Raw genomic sequence first — 20,466 nt, 5'->3', positions numbered from 1 at the left:
AGGTTTGATTATTGGACTAGACTATGCAATTTGAAGACAGAGCTATGGCTAAGTTCAGAAACCCAAGAAAATGCTGATAATGGAATCTTGAGCAAAATACAAAAAGCTGGAGGAATTCAGCAGGTTAGGCAGCGCCTATGAAAGAGTAACTCAGCGGGACAGGCAGCATCTCTGGAGAGAAGGAATGGGTTACATTTCAGGTCGAGACCCTTCTTCAGACTTGAGTCAGGGGAAAGGCAAACGAGATATAGATGGTGATGTAGAGAGATATAGAACAAATGAAGGTAATGAACAAATGAAAATATAAAATTAATGTTCCATACCTGTCTACATCACCATTTATATCTCTCGTTTCTCTTTCCCCTGACTCGTCTGAAGAAGGGTCTTGACCCAAAACGTCACGCATTCCTTGTACCGCTGAGTTACTCCAGCATTTTGTGTCTATCTTTGATTGAAGCCAGCATCTGCAGTTCCTTCCTACACATCTATGAAAGTCCTGACTCTACATGTTATCTGTCCATTCCCTGCCTGCCCAATCTCCCTGTAGCTCAGGCCCCTGAGCCCTGGCAACATCCTTGTCATTCTCCTTTGCACTCCTCCAGTTCAATGACGTCCTCCCTATAGCAGAGTGATCAAAACTGGGCACCTCACCAATGTCTTGTACAACTGTAACAGAATGTCCCAATTTCTATACTCCATGCCCTGATCGATGAAGGCCAATGTACCATGACTGTTTATATATTCTACATCCAGTGCAACAGGAAATTTATTTTTTGTTCTAGGCTGATTCTCAAGTATTATCTGGGAGCAGAAAGTCTATGCTTACTCTGTATGAGTATTTCACTACTTCCAGAGGGAACAACTATTCAGCACGATGTAAAAAAAAGGCGAAATTGCAAATAAGTATCATTTCTGATTTGGCTGGCACCAGGGCAGCAGAATTCCTTCAGAGGAGCACAAAGCATGCGTTTCTTCCTGAAGAACTATTTATTGATTTAAAACGAAGGTTGGTGGGAAAGCTTCAATCTCTATGTTAAATGTGTTATACTTTTGAATTAAAAAGTAATTTGGGAAAAATTGAAAGACCTTTCAATGTGGCTTTTGGTTCCTGATGATATCCCAAGGCATTTCATTACTTATTTAATAATTTGATCTTGAAGTATTTATATCTTATAGGCAAACACATGGATTCATTTGTACACTAGAATATCCCACTAGCAAGAGGTGTCCTTTATGGAGTCAGTATCGATAGAACTAAAGAGTTGTACGGGTAAAAATACCCTAATGGGACATCTACAGGCCCCCAAACAGTAGCCTGGACATAGGGTGCAAGTTGAATCAGGAGTTAAAATTGGCATGTAGCAAAGGTGATGCTGTGGTTGTTATGGGAGATTTCAACATGCAGATAGACTGGGAAAATCAGGTTGGTACTGGACCCCAAGAAAGGGACTTTAGAGATTGCCTTTGTGATGGATTCTTAGAGCAGCTTGTATATTGGAGCCTACCAGGGAGAAGGTAATTCTGGATTTAGTGTTATGTAATGAAAAGGATTTGATAAATGAACTTGAGGTTAATGAGCCATTAGGAAGTAGTGACCATAATATGGTCAGGTTTAATCTACAATTGGAGAGGGAGAAGGGTAGATTGGAGGTGTAAGTGTTACAGTTGAATAAAGGGGACTATGGGGCCATGAGGGAGGAGCTGGCCAAAGTTGACTGGAAAGATACCCTAGCAGGGATGACAGTGGAACAACAATGGCGGGTATTTCTAGGAATAATACAGAAGGTGCAGGATCAGTTCATTCCTAGGAGGAAGAAAGATTCCAAGGGGAGTAAGGGGCGACCATGGCTGTCAAGGGAAGCCAGGGACAGTATAAAAATAAAAGAGAAGAAGTACAACGTAGCAAAGATGAGCGGGAAGCATGAGGATTGGGTAATGTTTAAAGAGCAACAGAAGATAGCTAAAAAGACAATACAGAGAGAAAAGATGAGGTACGAAGGTAAGCTAGCCAAGAATATAAAGGAAGATAGTAAAAGCTTCTTTAGGTATGTGAAGAGGAAAAAAATTAGTTAAGACCAAAGTTGGACCCTTGAAGACTGAAAAAGGTGAATTTATTATGGGGAACAAGGAAATGGCAGATGAGTTGAACAGGTAATTTGGGTCCGTCTTCACTAAGGAGGACACAAACAATCTTCCTGATATAGTAGTGGCCAGAGGATCTGGGATGACGGAGGAACTGAAGGAAATCCATATTAGGCAGGAAATGGTGTTGGATAGACTGATGGGACTGAAGGCTGATAAATCCCCAGGGCCTGATGGTCTGCATCCCAGGGTACTTAAGGAAGTGGCTCTAGAAATCGTGGATGCATTGGTGATAATTTTCCAATGTTCTACACTCAGGATCCGTTCTTAAGGCCAAGTGACTTAAGTGTCCATGTGCGAGCTTTTTTGAGACCAGTAACCACAGTTCTATTAGGTTTTAAATAGTTATGGATAAAGACAGGGCAGGCCCACTAGCTGAAATTCAGAATTGTGGCTAGGCCAATTGTGATATTAGACAGGAGCTTGTTCAAGAGGATTGGAGTAGGCAAATGAACATCTGGAAAGTGGGATGCTTTTAAAGGTGTGATGACAAAAGTTCAGAGCATGCATGTTCTTGTTAGAGCAAAGATCAAGGCACGTGGCAGTAAGGAAGCCAAGATGACAAGAGAAATTGAGGGTCTGTTCAGGAAAAAGGCATGGACTGGTATAGGCAACTGGGAGGAGTTTCGGGAACTGAGGAGCACACCTAAGAAGGAAATCAGGTGGGCAAAAAGGTTGCAGAGGATAGCTCTGGCAGATAACATTAAGGAAATTCCAAAGAGATTTTATATGTACATGGAGGGAAAGAGAATAACTAGAGAGAGAGAATAGAGCCCCTCAGAAACTAAAGCTGTCATCTCTGTGTGGAGCTGTAGGAGATGGACAAGATGGGCTCACTGATGATTTCTCCTCTGTTTTTACCATGAAATCATGGGAATTTGGGATAGTTAATGGAGATGTTTTGGGGATAGTCTATCATACAGCAGAGAAGGTGCTGGACACCCTATGGAGTATGAAGGTGGATAAATCTCCCGGTCCTGATCAGATATATCTGAGGACACTGTGGAAGGCTAGAGAAGAAATTGCTTCCTTGGGGCGAAGTGGCCAAGGGGCAATCTAGGGGTGTATAAAATTATGAGGGTGATAGATAGGGTGAATACATCGTTTTTTTTACCCAGAGTAGAGGAATCAAGAATCAGAGGACATGCGTTTAAGGTGAGAGGAGAAAGATTTCATAGGAACCTGTGGTGTAATTTTTTTCAGACACAGGGTGATGGAATGAGCTGCCAGAGGAGGTAGTTGAACTATAACAATTTTTGAAAGATACATGGAACAGGTACATGGATAGGAAAGGCTTAGAGGGATATGGGCCAAATATGGACAGGTGGGCCTAGCATAGATGGGGCATCTTGGTCAGCATGGGCTGAAGATTTCCATGCTGTATGGCTATCGCTCTAATTTGATACAATTTTGTGATTAAACAGTACCTCTGATAGTTCTTCATTCACATCTGATCAGAAATACATAAATATTTTTGCACGCTCAATCGTTTAACACTTCCTTTTGTTGATAAATATTGCTGGTACTGCCAGGTTCATGTGTCCTTGCTAACAAAATGTTCAGTCACTGTAATCATACAATTGTCCCGTTCTTTTGGGAAGAGCCTACCCAATACTAACTCAATTTTCTTTCCCTTACCACCACTGGATCAAGAACTCACCATGTTGGGAATATAGTTGGAAATCTATGGTCTAACACAACTGTATGGTGAATTGAAAGTATTTTTTTGTATTTGTGCAAGTCAGTTCGTTTTGAAATATTCAGATCATTCAGATAGAGATACAGCATGGAAATAGGCCCTTTGGCCCACCGAGTCCACGACAACCACCAATCACCTATACACTAGTTCGAACCTACACACCAGAGATCATTTACAGAAGCCAATTAACCCTACAAACCTGCACACCTTTGGAATGTGGGAGGAAACCGGAGCACTTGGAGAAACCATGCGGACAAAGGGAGAATGTACACACTCCATACACATAGCATCCATGGTCAGGATCGAACCCGGGTCTCTGGCGCTGTAAGGCTGCGCCATTTTGCCGCCCTAATCCGATTTTGAAGATTTAAAAAGTGGCTTCAATCCCCTGAGTATTTTTGCCATGTTCAGACACCTCGATTAAATCATAAACTGGAATCATGTTGTATCATTAGTTACAATCCAGACGTTGTCAGCGATTATTACTGGCAAGCATTTGATCTTTAAAAAGGAATAACTTTTGTCAAATTAGGGTAGTTTATCAAAATAATATATTATATTTTATAGGATTCGCTTGATTTATTTTGATCACTTAGAGGAGTGGTATGGCAAAGCCTTGGAAAACGCCAATAATATTGTTGTGGCCAAGAAGACAGAATTTCAAGCAGAAATGGAACTTCGAACTCACTTGCATGAGCCCAGGGGAAAGCGCATAAAAATGGATGTACTCCATGTTCGGGCTGGTACTGTATCAGCATTATCTCAGAGTATCTAATAAACTGCAACAAAGTGGTACTCTCAATGTATCAATCAGTTGATCAATGCATTGAATAGTGGTTTATTATACTACAGAAGCCTACAGAGCCTCCAGCGTAATCCCTCATTTAATCACAACCAAAGCTGCAATAGAGAACTAACAATTGGCCCCAATATCTCTTGACGAAAGGGAGAGAACAGTGATTTATTTCTCATCGTTATTTGATGACTGTACTGATTCATACAGATGAATCCTGTATCTCAGCTGGTGAGATACAGGATTGAGCTCATCTGAGATGTCACTTCAAAAATTGTCTTTTCTCCTGCCCAAACAATAATTAAATAAAGAATGCCAGTGCTGGTTCTGCCATGTACAAGTGACTTTAAAATCTACTTGATCTTACCAGGCAACAAGCAACTAGTTTACTCCCTGTTTCTTTGGCAATTCATAATAAAGTCAACACTCTGAATTGGTAACCTGCTCCCTATCAGATGTACTGCAGCTGTTGTCAAGTATAGATAGGTACCAGTTGTGCTTTTAACAAGAATCCACACTGAAGGTATAGCAGAAAGACACATTTCTTCCTTGTTGAAATTAACCATTGGTTTTGTCCAACAGCGGAACTACGCCTTCACAGTGAGAAAGTGGAACGCCACTGCAACGCCGTGGAAGAAACTATGCAAAAGCTAAAAAAGGAATTTGCTAAAATTCAAACAACACACTGCAAATCTGTCTTGGACTTTCGTAACAGCATATACAACCTGGAGCAGATCTTCAAAACTGCAACTAGATCTGATAGGTAAACGTATGTTCCAAAGATGAATTACAATGATCATCTCCAATAGATTCATGCATAAATCCACTGCTCAACATTATACGGGGTTGTTATAAAGGGCACGGCAAGGTATTATGTGCTGTTTATTACTCTATAGGGTTCATTCTCTTTTTTTTGTACCCTAGGCTGGTCAACCTGTTAAATTCACTTAGCAGCAAGCAGGAGAAATATATGGACGGTGTCAACAAATTACTTCGTAACTTTCAACAAAAGCTGGATAAATCTCTCGGAAAGTTACAAGATGATAACGCACATTTTATTAAATCTTTGAGGTACCAATGAGAAAAAAGACTGAACTTGACTTTAGTGTAAAATACTAAGCTTTAGATGCCTAGTGTAATGAGTAAAATTATCATTAATATTCACTTGCAGCTGAATGATTAGTGGATTCAGGATGGCTGCTGGGTTCAAATCTATCCAAAATTGCTGAGGTGAAAGCTAACTTTGTCAAAAGTAAAGCTAGACAAAAATGCTGGAGAAATTCAGCGGGTGAGGCAGCATCTATAGAGCGAAGGAATAGGTGATGTTTCGGGTTGAGTCCCTTCTTCACTCCTCTTTAAAAGTAAAATGGGGTTGGCATTCTCAGTCCTGGTAGCATACATTGGTGTGGCAGGTTTGATAAGTATATTTGCATAGGGAAGATTGCAGATCTGAGCCTGGAACTGAGGAACCTCCGTGGGGCAGAAGAGTAGTAAATTTAATGTACAATTTTGTGTTATATCTGACCTGGAGGTACTTGATGCTGGCACTGTGTGTTTGAAAGGAAAATTATTCCACTCTGCACAAACTAACATCCACCCTCTTGCTAAAATAATATCCTGATGAGCGTGAAGTTTTTAATAAATGGTAATAAAAATAAACCCACTTTATCTGTATTAGCTTGCAGATGGCTGCCCATCTATGAAAGAATTGTTTCTGCAAACAATATTCAGGCAGTGTTTACTAGAGTGTGGCTGTCCAATACAAACCAACCAGTACCCAGCTATATATATTGGATTCAGGTTGAGTTGGGTCAATATTCTTATAAAATACTAGACCAAGTGCGGACCCGTTGGGCCTGCTCCCCCAACGCAATATTCCACCAAACTGCGCATGCACGGCTGCCGCGTTGAAAGTTGTGCCGTTGTCGGCTGAAATTAAGTTAAAGTTAATAAAGTAAATAGAGGACCCGTGGAGGCGTTTGTAAAGTAGAAGGAAACTTACCCCATGGAGCCGTTGGGTCCCCGTTGTGAGGCCAGGCAAGTACACGCGAAAAAAAAAAACATGGCAATTTAAAAAAAAAAGAAATTTGGGATCCCAATGTGACCTCATTGTGACGTCGAACGCAACTGATGGGCAGGGTGTGGAAAAGTGATTTTTATAACGTTTAAAATGTCAATAACTTGTAAAATATACCATCAATCTGAACGAAACCTGTTTCATTTACATCACACGACAATGGTGAGCAAGGTGGGCCAAACATTGTATCGCTATCTGGTTTCCTTTGAATGTACTGCCAGGGGTGGTAGTGGAGGCAGATACGATAATGACGTTTAAGGCACTTTTAGATAGGCACATGGGTATGCAAGAGATGGTGAGATATTGAGTATGTGCAGGCAGATGGGATTAATTTGTTCTTGCATCATATGTGGCATGGACATTGTGGGCCAAAGAGCCTGTTCCTGTGCATAAAACTGTTCCATGTTCTATGTGACTTGCATTTTAAAAAAGCTTTTCACAACCGGAGGATGTCAAAAGTGCTAATCAGACAACTATGTATTTTAGTATAGCTTCTGTTGCATTATGTATTTATAAAGTGTTCTATCTGCCATGGTAACTGCTATTTAGTATCAGCCTTGAGGTTGAGAAAGAAGAATGAACAACAATATAAACCGATGCCTAATATCCCACCAGCGAAGGGATTTGGGGATACTGGTGAGAGAGGAGAATAAAACACATTATGGTATAGCTTTATCAAATATTGTTTCGGCCACTGCCTGAATATTGTTTGCAGTCCCGTCAGCCACGCTATGGCAAGGATGTGATTGTACTGGGCAAGGGAGATTCACCAGGATGCAACTTAGAATGGAGTGTTTTAGTAATGAAGAGAGACTGAATTGGCAGGGTGACCTTTCCATAGAATGGAAGAGGCTGATGGGGGATGGAACCTGATTGACACATAAAGAAGGATAGTAAAAGTAGATAATGAGAAACGTACCAGAAGTGTCTAATTCATGGGTTTAAGATAAGAGCAGGAAGCTTAGAGCAACTGGATGAGGGAATTTTACAAACTGGTTGAGAGCAAATGCCCACAGTATTGAACTAAAGATTGAAATGTAAGAGTGCAGCAGCTTAAAAGGTATAAGAATGAAGGTGAAACAGAACTCTGGAGCTAGGCGTTTGAGGAAGATCGTTTGAAGTAAATAATTTATGGTACTTTAAAGTGAATGAGAAAATCTTTGAGTGAATGAATCTTAGAATAATTGCAGTGCAGGAAGAGGCCATTCGGACCAATGTGTCTAGGCTTGCTGTCTGCAAAAGCAATTCACTTGTTCCACACCTTTCGCCCATATCTTTGCGAATGTTTATGACTGTATATTTATTCATTTCTCTCCTCAAGACTATAACGGGACTTACCTCCACTGCTTCTGCGGGTGATTCATTCGAGATTCCAACCACACACTACGTTTAAAAATAGTTTTTTATCGTCATTATTAGTTCCATTACCCTTCATTTTATTCCAGTGACCTCTACCCTCAACCCCTCTAATGGGTACAGCCTCCCACTATGCATGGTATTTAGACTCTTCACCTTTACATAAACATATCACATCTCTCCACTGTCTTCTTTTGTCCAAAAGCAAATAATCCCAGCTTCTTGTGGCAGTTGTCTTTCAACCCAAGAACCACTTTCGTAAACCTACTCCGATCCCTCTCCAATGCTTGACAAAATAGGTCCATTAGGATTAGTCTACCAAAAAGGCACAGGACTGCGGGACTTAAATCATTTTTCTATTGCTACTAAATGCTTCAGTTACTATGTAATGCTCGAACCTCTAGGTTATTCGCAGAAGGTGGCAACTTTACAGCAACAGAAATTGACACATACCGGCAGAATGTGGAGCAGGAAGCCTCGAATATTGCCAAAATAGAAGGGACAATTATGGTCGACCTGGAAGTAATGGAGTCGCTATCCATACAACAGGTGTGAACTCAATATCAAAGAAGTTAAGACATTTCATTTATTTTAAATTATAATTGGCCAGGAGATAGAGCTTAATATAGGATATATGCCTACAGCTGGCTTGGCTCTATGGAGACAAACCTCATTTACTTGATAGAGCCTGAATTTGATAGAGCCTGAATATTTCTTATAATTTACAGCTTGCAATTGACTTCAAAAAATGGTCATTTAAATGATTTGTCCAACCTCATATTTGAGAATTGTAGATGCTGAAAATCTGTAATTAATCCAGAAAATATTTTAGAAGGATGAGGGGGAGGAGGGGGGGGTGGGAGGACCCATTGATACTTGGCTGGATAGTGCAGATGTGGAGAAGATGTTTCTACTAGTGGGAGAGTCTAGGACCAGAGAGCACAGTCTCAGAATAAAATGTTGTTCTTTTAGAAAGGAGATGAGGAGGAATTTCTTTAGTCAGAGGGTTGTGAATCTGTATAATTCTTTGCCGCAGACAGCTGTGGAGGCCGTCATTGATTATTTTTAAAGCAGAGATTGACAGGTTTTTGATTAATAAGTGTGTCAAAGTTGACAGGGAGAAGGCAGGAAAATTGAGTTGACAGGGGAAAATAGATCAGCCATGATTGAATGGCGGCGTAGACTCAATGGGCCAAATGGCCTAATTCTGTTCCTATGATGTATGAACATAGGAAACACTCAGCAGGCTGGGCAACATCTATGGAAAGAGAAACATTCAAGATTTCAATCCCAGATTCTTTATCAGAGCCAGCTAACATTTCTTTGGTTTGAACGTGGATGTGTGGAGCTGATCCAACCTACGTGTAGAGTCCTTAAATCAAGTCAAGTTTATTCGTCACATACACATACGAGATGTGCAGTGAAATGAAAAGCGGCAATGCTCGCGGACTTTGTGCAAAAAGACAAACAAACAAACAACCAAACAAACTACAGACAGAATCACATGTTCTTTTACATATTAAATATTATGGGCGGAAGGAAAAAGGTTCAGTAAAGTTAGTCCCTGGTGAGATAGGAGATTACAGTCCAAATGGCCACTGGGAAGCCAAGGAGAAGACTTTACATTTGGAGGGGGAAAAAGCATGCATTTATTACAGTACCATCATCAACATCAGACCCAACCTATTAACCACAATCAGCAATTTTGCCTGAATTATTTTTCTTCTGAAGGCACTACAGCAAAGCTCAATTTGAGGACAATCAGTGTTGCATTTGTTTAAATAAAGTGGGTGATGTGCATGCAGCGATGCATAACAAGCTGCCAAGGGTAGCAACATGTGCAGCACCATTGCTCTGACAAGGTCAGCAGATGAATGCATAGTGATTTAACACCACTTGGGCTACATTTCAGCTCCATACACCAGCTAATTTCTTTAGTCAGAGGGTGGTGAATCTGTGGAATTCTGCCACAGAAGGCTGTGGAGGCCAAGTCAGTGAATATACATAAGGCATCGATAGATAGATTCTTGATTAGTAAAGCTGTCAGAGGTTATGGGGAGAAGGCAGGAGGGAAAGATAGATCAGCCATGATTGAATGGTGGAGTAGACGTGATGGGCCGAATGGCCTAATTCTGCTCCTATCACATGAACTTATGAATTAATACCTCTTACCTTGTGTGTCTGAACAAGTACTATTGTCAACAATTGACGTTTGCTCGATGATTCTATAATGGGTGCTTTTTGGACTTGCTGAGAGTTGTTAGCACCTACCTACAGGGTATGATGTGCCAGGTGCGATGGTGCATATTTTTCACCTCACATATATTGAATCGGATCTGAACACTGACACTCAACAATTGAAGTGTACAATGTCAGGCACAACATTTCCCACTTCAATGTTTAAATTCAAGATAGAATACAATCCTCCAGGTATCAACGTGAACATGAAGTATAAAATCAAAACTTGTCAAAAATTAATATATTGTTAAAATAGTATACACAAAGTTTAACAAGTTTCTACCACCAGTTATTTGTCCAGTTACTGTCAGAGTTTGTCCAGTTATTGTCAGAAACAATCTCCCAAAGTCATTCCTCGCAGTTGTTATCTATGGCAAAATATGACATTGCTATTCACAGCCTCTAATATAACAGTTCACATGAAGATATTAGCTGCTGTACATCAAATAATTATGTCCCCGCTGCCGCTAAGTTGCTTAAGCTACTTAACTGCCTGAATTATGAATTACATTTTATTTTTTAACCCTTAATAGTATTTTTACAATAAAAACTGATAATTTATAATGGAAGACCATAAAAATTAAAATTCTAACAATTTGAAAATCTTTAAATTTTTTTTTTTGGAGTTGCTTGTTCGATGTACTGGCACGTACAATACCAAAAAATTAGCTCATCGGGATGGGAAATCAATACGACAGCAGCAATAAAAGGAAAAGTTACTGATGCAAATAATGCATAGCAGGACTGGTATTGCCTGGCGGACACAGATTGGATAAAAGTGAGGCTGCTAACAACTGCAGACTCCCTTCAAATGTAAATTAAGGGCAGATTGAAATCACGATACACCAATCAAATTATTAATATGGCATTGCAAAGAATGGATAAAGAAATGTGAGTCACGGCATGTTGTTGAACGTTGATACTTTTGTTTATTCTTGCACAAGTCTTTTGAGGTGATCAAAGAGGTTGAAGACAGGTTTATGCGTTATACTGTCGATTTGATCTTCATTGAGAAGATTAAACGATTTCTGACGAACACTCAAGCAAGAATCAAAAGTGCGGTAAGAGAAGCTTTCTGAGTACCTGACCCAGTTAAGTGTGGACATTACACAATCCAAGCACTAATCAATTCATTTAATAGTTCCAGGTTCTAGCCATCCTCTGAGTGAAAATATCCTTCCCTCTGCTCCTCTTTTGTATCTCACCCGAAAACTTTGCCCCACTGTGTTAGACACCTCTGGTATGGGGAAATCTTTTGAAAACTATCCTACAATTCATCACCTAATTTGCCTTACCTATTTTGCTAGATGCAAACTCAAAATGTTTCAAGCCGATTTGTGATAACTTCTCATTCATAAATCCATTTTGATTCTGAGTCTTTTATGACTTCTTTATTAATGGTTTCCAACCTTTCTCCTGCTTTTGTTAGGCTAACTGGTCTAAATTGGAGGTGCTGGTACATGTACATATACTCAGTACATGTCAGTCCAACCTTGCAGATTAAATTGGCAATGTTAGCAATAGGTACAGTATGTACTGGTAAAAACCTGAAGCCACTTTCAACTTTTCAATGATTCTATATATTTCTCTTCCTACTTTCTTAAATAGCGAAGTTATATTTCCTATCTTCCACCCTGGAACCATGCTGTAATCTATAAAAAATTACAGACGCAAGAAACTTCAGGTGATGGAATCTTGAGCAAAAATTAAAGTGCTGGGGGAACTCAGTTTCATCAGAACTTAGTAAAAACCAAAGAGCTTGGCAAAAAGCTTAGAAAAACTTGCCAGTAGTCAACTGTTCTGCTGTATGCTTTGCCATTGGTGATATGCTGCATCCCATAGTTTGATCAATCTGCCTCAATTGAAAATAAAATTCATATAATTATCCCAAAGTACATATGAGAATGGAGTACTGATGAAATAGCATCGACTTGAGAAGTTAAAACTGGTTTCCTCTGCATGCTGTCTGATCTGCTGATCAGTATTTTCCATATTTACACCTTACCCTTGTGCCTTGGCTGAAAAAAAATTGAATAATCTGAGATTTTAACTCTGGTACAAATTGTCATTTGCTAAAGATAATTTCACATTTTCACTAGGCTTTTTAGGCGACTGCAGGAGACTATGCGGTCGCCACATGTTCGCAGGTGGTTGCCGGGGAGTCGCCTTCATGGTCGTGAGGAGTTCCTGCATTCTGGGAACTAGTCGCGGCCTCATGATGGTCGCCGCGAATTTTTCAACATGTTGAAAAATTAGTGGTGACCAGAATGAAGCCGCCATGGAGAGCAGCAAGAATTCTCGTGCCGTAGGTGGATCGCCAGGAGGTCCTAGTGGGTTGCCAAGAGGTCGAAGTTTCTTGTAGGTTCTTGTACGTTGTAGCCGGTGCTGACCGGTGAATTTCAATGGCTCATTGGGAAACTACTAAGGCGTAGTTTTCAGAACCAAGGATAACTGACCAGTAATGTTAAATGTCCGCCAAGCTTCACAGCCGTGTATCTCTGACTTCTTAAAAGTTGTCTCCACTCCTTCTCCCTCCTTCTCCCTCTTTCTCCCCCTCTCCCCCCTCTCCCCCCCCCCCTCTTTTAAAGGACTAACCATACACTGTGCTTTAGCCATCTTAATTACAGCGCCAATCTTCCTGTTCATCGCGGTGTGTGTCTGTATCACCTTGGCTTTGCACCGTGTGAATTTCACTCAGACAGCGCTCCCCCTCGCCCCCCCCCCCCGCTTGCCCTGTCCCCCGCCTGCATAACCGGCTGATGATGGAAGTGATGTGTGTGTTCCACTCTTGTCAGTCGCCAGCAGTCACCTGAAAAATTGCCTAAATGGGACAGGCCCATAACATGTATAATTGTTTCCAAAGTTCATTCTTGATCTATATCTGAGGCCATCTCCTCCAGTCCTAGATTCTCCAACCAGCAAAAAGAGTTTATTTACATTTGCTTTGAATTGCACTTAATACCTTGACCAAACCTGAGGCTAGAAATCTGTATATACCGTCTGCATTTCCTATGACTTTATTTTTAGTAATTAACATTAAAAGTCTGCATTATCAGTGTTTTATTAAATCATGTAATCTAACTTGATGACCATTTGATTATCGTGTGAAACACATGATCTATTTTATTTTTTATTTATTTGATTATAATACAGGTCGCCAAAAGTAACCACCAGCTCCAATGTATAGCTTCCCATCTTGAGCAGCTTGAAAAGAAAATAGATGCATGCGCCAAACCCAACCTGGACAAAGAAGTGAGTTTTATTTTGGAGACACAAGGCATCTTTAAGCAAAACACATAGCAGGCCAGGCAGCTTCTGTAGAGGGAATGAATGGGCGCCGTTTCAGGTGGGATCCTCATTCAGACGAGTTCACTGCACAGTTTCACGGTACAGGGTTGGATTCAGTTCTCATACATACTGCAGTTGGCACCGTTTTCCCAGAATGAGTCATGAAGATTAGCCACCTGCTAAATGTTGAAAGATTTAGCAGCACACTGAAAATCCAGATACTTCAAAATGAGTGAAAACTAAACAAGTGGAAAATCAGGAGAATGAAAAACAATGAGGCTGAACAAAGCAGGGATCCTTCCTCTCCACCAACTGCTGGTTGGCACAGAAACTCACAATGATGAAACCTCTATAAACGATTAAATATTACTGCATGTTTTAAAGATATGGAATACATTAGAACTGTTAGAAGCTACAATAGTAAATAGCAGCTAAATATAACAGGATTCAGGAAGAGGAAAAGGAAGGTAACAATTTAGAAAGGAAATTTGCAGGTTATCTGACCATCTTGCTGAGAATTCTAAGGCAGGAGAGTGAATCTTGATTAAACCTGTGAATGTTATATTACTGTTACTTCATTTTTACCCTCCTTACTCCATCCCACCCTTCACAGTATGTGTTGTCTTGGGATCTATATCGCTTTGCCAAAACTATCAGGGATCTAACAAAGACATTGGCCATCTATCTCAACTGTTTGATGGTGAGTATGATTGAGCATTTTTACAACAACAAAAAATCGTAAAATCCGATCCCTGTTTTGTTCAGCATCAAACTGCAGAGGACAGAGTGGCCCCATGTTCAGTCTTGGATTTGAGCCTTCACACGTTCTCCTGGAACTGAATGAACTCGCTACACCTGGACTCCACGTCCCTGTAGTACAGAGATCAACACTCGACCAAGGCCTCAAACATTGCAGATCGACCCAGCACAGCACCTGGTAGAACTGTTGCCTCACAGAGCCTGAGACCCAGTTTAATCCTGACCTCGGGTGCTGTCTGTGTGGAGTGTGCACATTCTCCCTATGACCCCGTGGGTTTCCTCCAGGTGCTCCAGTTCTTCCCACATCCCATAGACATGCGTGTTTGTAGGTTAATTGGCCTCTGTATGTTACCCCTTCAAATTAATACAAAAGTAGGATGACATAGAACTACTGTGAACAGGTGATAGGTGGTCGACATGGACTCGGTGCATTCAAATGCCCGGTTCCATGCTGTATCTTTCAATCATAGCACTGGAAGTCAGATATAATGAGGCGAAGAACCTTGATTGTGAGAGGAACAAGAGCATGTCATTCACTCAGACACCATATACTGCTATTAAAATAGATCATGGTTGAATAATAGCTTAACTCCATCCACCCACCAATGGCACTCATCGTTGGATGAGTACTAGATTAAGGTGCCCAAGACCATAGCTCTGTAAGTCCTGTAAATATTGAGAGAAGAACTTGCTTGAAATGTTTGTTTGATGCCTTTCCTGACCTGAGAATATTCAGAGATGCTTTATAGTTAAATGAATGCCTGTGAAAAGATATCACGGTTATAAATCATCGCGCAACAAAAGGGATGTTTTTGTTAACAGCATTTATGTTTGCATAAAAATATATAAATTTTTCAGTGTTTCTCAATAACAAATAAAAGAGTTATTTGATATAGTCTAATAGATTAAGAAACATAATCTACTTCAGTGAAGGATTCAATGGTAACTATAAATGTTCCTCTCAGTAAGAGTTTCCAAACATCAGGGGCCACATGCTCACGCATTTAAGATGATCTAACTTTGATGTCAGGAAGAATTGCCCTGTTCTGGACAATATTGGAACAGTCTGCAAGCTCAAATGCCAGCTGGTTCCATTTATTCAGAAAAGAGCTTGGCCTTTGATTTTGAGCTGATTTGTCTGAAGAAGGGTCTCGACCCGAAACGTTGCCTATTTCCTTCGCTCCATAGATGCTGCCTCACCCGCTGAGTTTCTCCAGCATTTTTGACTACCTTAGAAATCACTCTAAATCAAAGGCCGGGACTGTAATACAGTAATCAGGGCCAGGGTGATCTCCAAGACTGGTTTTGATCATCTACTGGATGAGAAATTTCCCAGCTAGTTTTTCCCCCTCACATGACTTGTTTGGGTCAGATGGAAAATGTATACAGTGCTTTGTACAAGACGTCAGAATTCCCTGCCAATCACTGTTCATATGTTTCATGTGCCACTGGCTTGGTGCCCCAAAAAAAAAATATTCTGATCTTTTCTGCTTGTTGTTGCCAGAGCATTTCTTTTGCTGTGTGGTTACAGTAACAGCAGTGACAGTGTTTGCTGTTGGCTGGCTAACATTGTATTCTGGTTTCTGAGAATGTGACAATATTTTCAAGGAAGCCTCTGAATATCCTATTACCTTCACAGATTATTTATTTGCAGTGGATTTGAGGGCTGTGCCAGTTGTGAGAGTACTTGCTTGATCAGTACTTTGCAGGGTTTCCCTTCAGCAAAAATCTAAAATCACTGGTTTGATCCAAGGAAAAAATATAAAACAGAAAATCCAAGAGTGGGCGTCTGTAATGCGATATGTTGCAGTTGTACAAGATGTTGGTGAGGCTTTGAAATATGTCATTTAAGCTGGAAAAAGTCCAGAGAAGAATTATAAGGATGTTGCCAGGACCTGATGGCCTGAACTATAGGGAGAAGCTCGGCAAGTTAGGACTTTATTCCATGGAATGCAGAAGGCCGAGGGCTAAACTTGCTATATAGGTGAATGAACTCAGGAGGAGAATGAATACACGGGGTATTTTACCCAGGGTAGGTCAATCAAGAACAGGAAGGCATAGGTTTAAGATGAGAGGGGAAAGATGTAATAGGAACCTGAGAGGCATCTTTTTCTCAAAGAGGGTGGTAGATATATGGAATGAACTGATGAGGAAGTCATTGAGACGGGGACAGTAACAGCATTTAAAGACACATGGGCAGATACATGGATAGAAAATATTTGGAGAGTCATGGGGCAAACCCAGGCAAATGGGATTACCTTAGATGGAGCATCTTGATCGGCATGGACAATGAAGGGCTGAAGGGCCTGTTTCCATGCTGCATGCATTTAAAGCACAAAATGTGGTCTTGGTAAAAAAGGCTGCATGATTGAACACTACTCAACGCTGATTGCAATCATTATCAGCAGGACCTAGAACAGCGCAGTGTGAGTACATGTGAAAATATGTACATTTATCTAAATGGCTGTTGTGGAAAAATCATGTGCTGATGTGCACTGATGTTTTACTGTGAAGTTGTATTGAATGAGCGCAGGAAGTGAGGCAATCTCAGCTTTACGAATTCATAAAAGTACCTTAAAGTACCTATGCAGAAGTATGAGTTTATTATTGATTTTCAAAATTGTTCTTCTGCATCCTGATTGTTTCATTTCTTTCTTACCCACGGTGCACTTTTGTTTCAATTATTTTCCTGCTTACCCTTGGTCTTCTCGTGAGTAAATTGCTGCTGCCTGTTGATTTTTTGTTGGTGGCACCTTGTTAAATCTGAGTACTGGCTCAGTGAGGAATATCACTCATTACCCGTCCTGGGACATGGCCCATTGTGCACAGCAAATAAGAGATATTTAACAAATAAACTGGACTGTGCACTTCAGCCCGCATCTTTATTCTTTATTCGTTTATTGAAATTATGTAATCACCTTCAAACAAAGAATCTTTTACAACTGACATAAATAGCAGCACATATTGGAGACTACCTTGAGCCGAGATCCTATTCAGCCATGGTTCCTTCCAACCCCCTGAGGCCATTGTAAAAATATACATGTGGCAACACTTGGTGCAGAGGTTATTATGTTTATCATTTTCCCGTAATAAAACAAGAGCAAGATCAGCACCAACGGCAAGTGGGCTGTGATGTTACATCTGTGCCAGGTTTATAAAGATGGCTTCTTGCATTGAGCTTTGATAAATACACAATGGTTCTCATGGTGAAGTACTTTGGGAGGTCAAATATAAGGGACATGTATACAGTTAATGGCAAGACCCTTACCCAGTGATGTACAAAGGATCTTGGGGTCCGCGTCTATAGCTTCCCGAAAGTGGCAATGTGAGTAGATAGAGTGGTAAAGAAGGTGTATGGTATGTTTGCCACAGGGCATCAAGAGTCAAGAAGGCATGATGCAGCTTTATAAGACTATGGTTGGGCCGCATTAGCAGTATTGTGTACAGTTCTGGTCGCCCCATTTTATGAAGGATGTGGCGGCTTTGGAGCGGATGCAGAAGAGGTTTACCAGAATGCTCCCTGGATTAGAAGATAGTAGATATAAGAAGAGGTTGGACAAACTTGGATTGAATTCTCTGGAACAGTCAGAGGCTGAGGGGAGACCTGATAGAAATATATAAAATTATGAGAGACATAGGAAGGGTTGGCCGTCACAACCTTTTTCCGCCAAGGTGGAAATGTCAAAAGAGTAGAGGGCATAGGTGAGAGGGCAAAAGTTTAAAGGTGATGTGTTCATACATTCATAAGTGAAAGGAGCAGAATTAGGCCATTCGCTCCATCAAGTCTATTCCGCTATTCAATCATGGCTGATCTATCTCTCCCTCCTAACCCCATTCTCCTGCCTCCCCCCATAACCCCTGACACACATGTAGGGTAGGTTTTGTACACAGAAGAGGTAGGTGCCTGGACATTGTGGGCAAAAGGGCCTGTTCTTGTGCTGTACTGTTCTAAAATATAATTAATGAACCTGTGTGTCCAAATAATTTCACTATCAATCATTAGTTAACTAAACTGTTTAAACCCTAATGCCCCTGTCCCACTTAGGAAACCTGAACGGAAACCTCTGGAGACTTTGCGCCCCACCCAAGGTTTCCGTGCGGTTCCCGGAGGTTGCAGGTGGTTGCCGGAGGTTGCAGGTAGTGGAAGCAGGTAGGGAGACTGACAAAAAACCTCCGGGAACCGCACGGAAACCTTGGGCGGGGCGCAAAGTCTCCAGAGGTTTCCGTTCAGGTTTCCTAAGTGGGACAGGGGCATTAGCTTATTTTCATTTTTTTCCCTTTTTTTGTAGGATCCAGTTTTAATAGATGTCCCCCTCCAGGGGTCAATTGCTACAGCTACTCGTATTGATTTTCTGAAAAAAGAGAGTAAAGTAAGCTTCCATGTGAATGAGAATTTGTTTAATCCCATGAGAAAAGGAAGAAATGCCGTTGAAGATGTGGCTGTTGGCGTCATCAAAGAATTACAGATGTAAGTGAAAAAGGTTTCATCATTTCCCTGACACAAGCAGGCTATTTCACTGACACTTATACTAGATGGTAGAGCAGAATGCCTGAAAGGTACTACTACCCAATCCGTATTGTGAATGTGAATCCTCTCAAGTAAATGTAGAATGCTGGATATGTCTGTGCACTAAACCTTTGAACAACATTACACAGCGTAATGCTGATGACAACCTACACAACATGGAACATTGAGGAGGGCTGCCAAAGTATACAGTGTGATACAGACCAACAACAGAAATGGGCAACAAAAATGTTTAACCTGAGCAAGTGTGAGGTTTAGTGTTAGTTTTTCGTTTTAGAGATACAGCACGGAAACCGAGTCCGCACTGACTAGTGATCCCCGCACATTAACACTATCCTACACACACTAGGGACAATTTACACATATACCAAGCCAATTATCCTACAAGCCGGTACGTCTTTGGAGTGTGGGAGGAAACCGAAGATCACCGAGAAAACCCACGCGGTCACGGGGAGAACGTACAAACTCCGTACATACAGCACCCGTAGTCAGGATCGAACCCGGATCTACAGCGCTGCAAACACAGTAATGCAGCAACTTCACTGCTGCGCCACCGTGCCGTACATTTTGGGATGTCGAATGTAAGGGGAGGGTGTACAATGATCTGGAAAAATGTAAGCATCATAAATTGGATTTCACCCACTTCAGGTGAACTAAACTGATGTTATATTTTGCCCTGATGCTAAATCATGTGTTTTCAAACAATTTGGCAAGAACTCACTATAAAAAATCCAACTTAAAACCTGTGGGTCAAAAGGTACTGTTTCTGTACTGTACAATTCTGATGTGCGTTGACGGGTGGCAGCCACAAGCTGAGCGTGCAGCTGCAAAGTCATTTATGCGCTATGCCTGGCACATGGGTCAGCTTTCATCATGGCAGCCATGCTGGCTGGAGACTCTTCTCACCGCTTGTGAAATTTGGAGAAAAAATAATTATACGTTCAAGGATATTGAATGTAGTGTCCAAAGCAGTAAGAAGGGAAGGAAAAGTGGCTCATTCATGCTGGCACAGGTACACTGAAACTGATGTGATCTCCATTGAATATATGATAATTCTGTATTGTATTGAAAAATTTAATCTGCAGATCTCATAAGTCCGAGGTCGTATCCGATACCGTGAATGAGGACAGTAATGAACAAGCTAAAGTTGTAGGTAAGGATTCAATGGTACTTTATTGTCACTTGTACTTAGGCACAATGAAATTCCTCTTTTGCAGGGAGATGCGCCGTGGAAAGCATTTTATCGGGACTCATCACAGCATGGTTTGGGAACAGCTCCATGCAAGACCGCGAGAAATTGTAGAGAATTGTGGACACAGCTCAGACCCTCACACAAACCAACCTCCCTTTCATTGACTCCATTTACACCTCACGCTGCCTCAGCCAGGCCAGCAGCATCATCAAGGACGAGTCGCAACCCCGGCCACTCCCTCTTCTCCCCTCTATCATCAGGCAAGAAGTATAAAAGTGAAAATGCACACTTCCAGATTCAGGGACAGTTTCTTCCCAGCTATTATCAGGCAACTGAACCATCCTACCAACAACTAGAGAGCAACCCTGAGCCGCTACCTACTTCATTGGAGACCCCC

The 20,466-nt window shown here is 41.1% G+C and overlaps 1 protein-coding gene across 1 annotated transcript in view; it reads left to right on the top strand.

The window, feature by feature from the left end:
• The window catches only part of ccdc180 (coiled-coil domain containing 180), a 76,771-nt gene that overhangs the window by 34,056 nt on the left and 22,249 nt on the right, over nt 1–20,466 (top strand). The window contains exons 21-30 of the mRNA XM_033048661.1: nt 783–1,006; nt 4,409–4,584; nt 5,217–5,397; nt 5,559–5,705; nt 8,472–8,616; nt 11,250–11,366; nt 13,459–13,557; nt 14,207–14,293; nt 18,642–18,820; nt 19,963–20,030. Of these exons, the coding sequence (XP_032904552.1) occupies nt 783–1,006; nt 4,409–4,584; nt 5,217–5,397; nt 5,559–5,705; nt 8,472–8,616; nt 11,250–11,366; nt 13,459–13,557; nt 14,207–14,293; nt 18,642–18,820; nt 19,963–20,030 (1,423 nt within the window). The remainder of the gene's footprint in view (nt 1–782; nt 1,007–4,408; nt 4,585–5,216; nt 5,398–5,558; nt 5,706–8,471; nt 8,617–11,249; nt 11,367–13,458; nt 13,558–14,206; nt 14,294–18,641; nt 18,821–19,962; nt 20,031–20,466) is intronic.

The sequence above is a fragment of the Amblyraja radiata genome, chromosome 32 (assembly GCF_010909765.2).
Source record: "Amblyraja radiata isolate CabotCenter1 chromosome 32, sAmbRad1.1.pri, whole genome shotgun sequence".
Classification (NCBI taxonomy): domain Eukaryota; kingdom Metazoa; phylum Chordata; class Chondrichthyes; order Rajiformes; family Rajidae; genus Amblyraja; species Amblyraja radiata.
The sequence above is the reverse complement of the archived record's forward strand: the minus strand, read 5'-3'. Positions and strand labels throughout refer to the sequence as shown.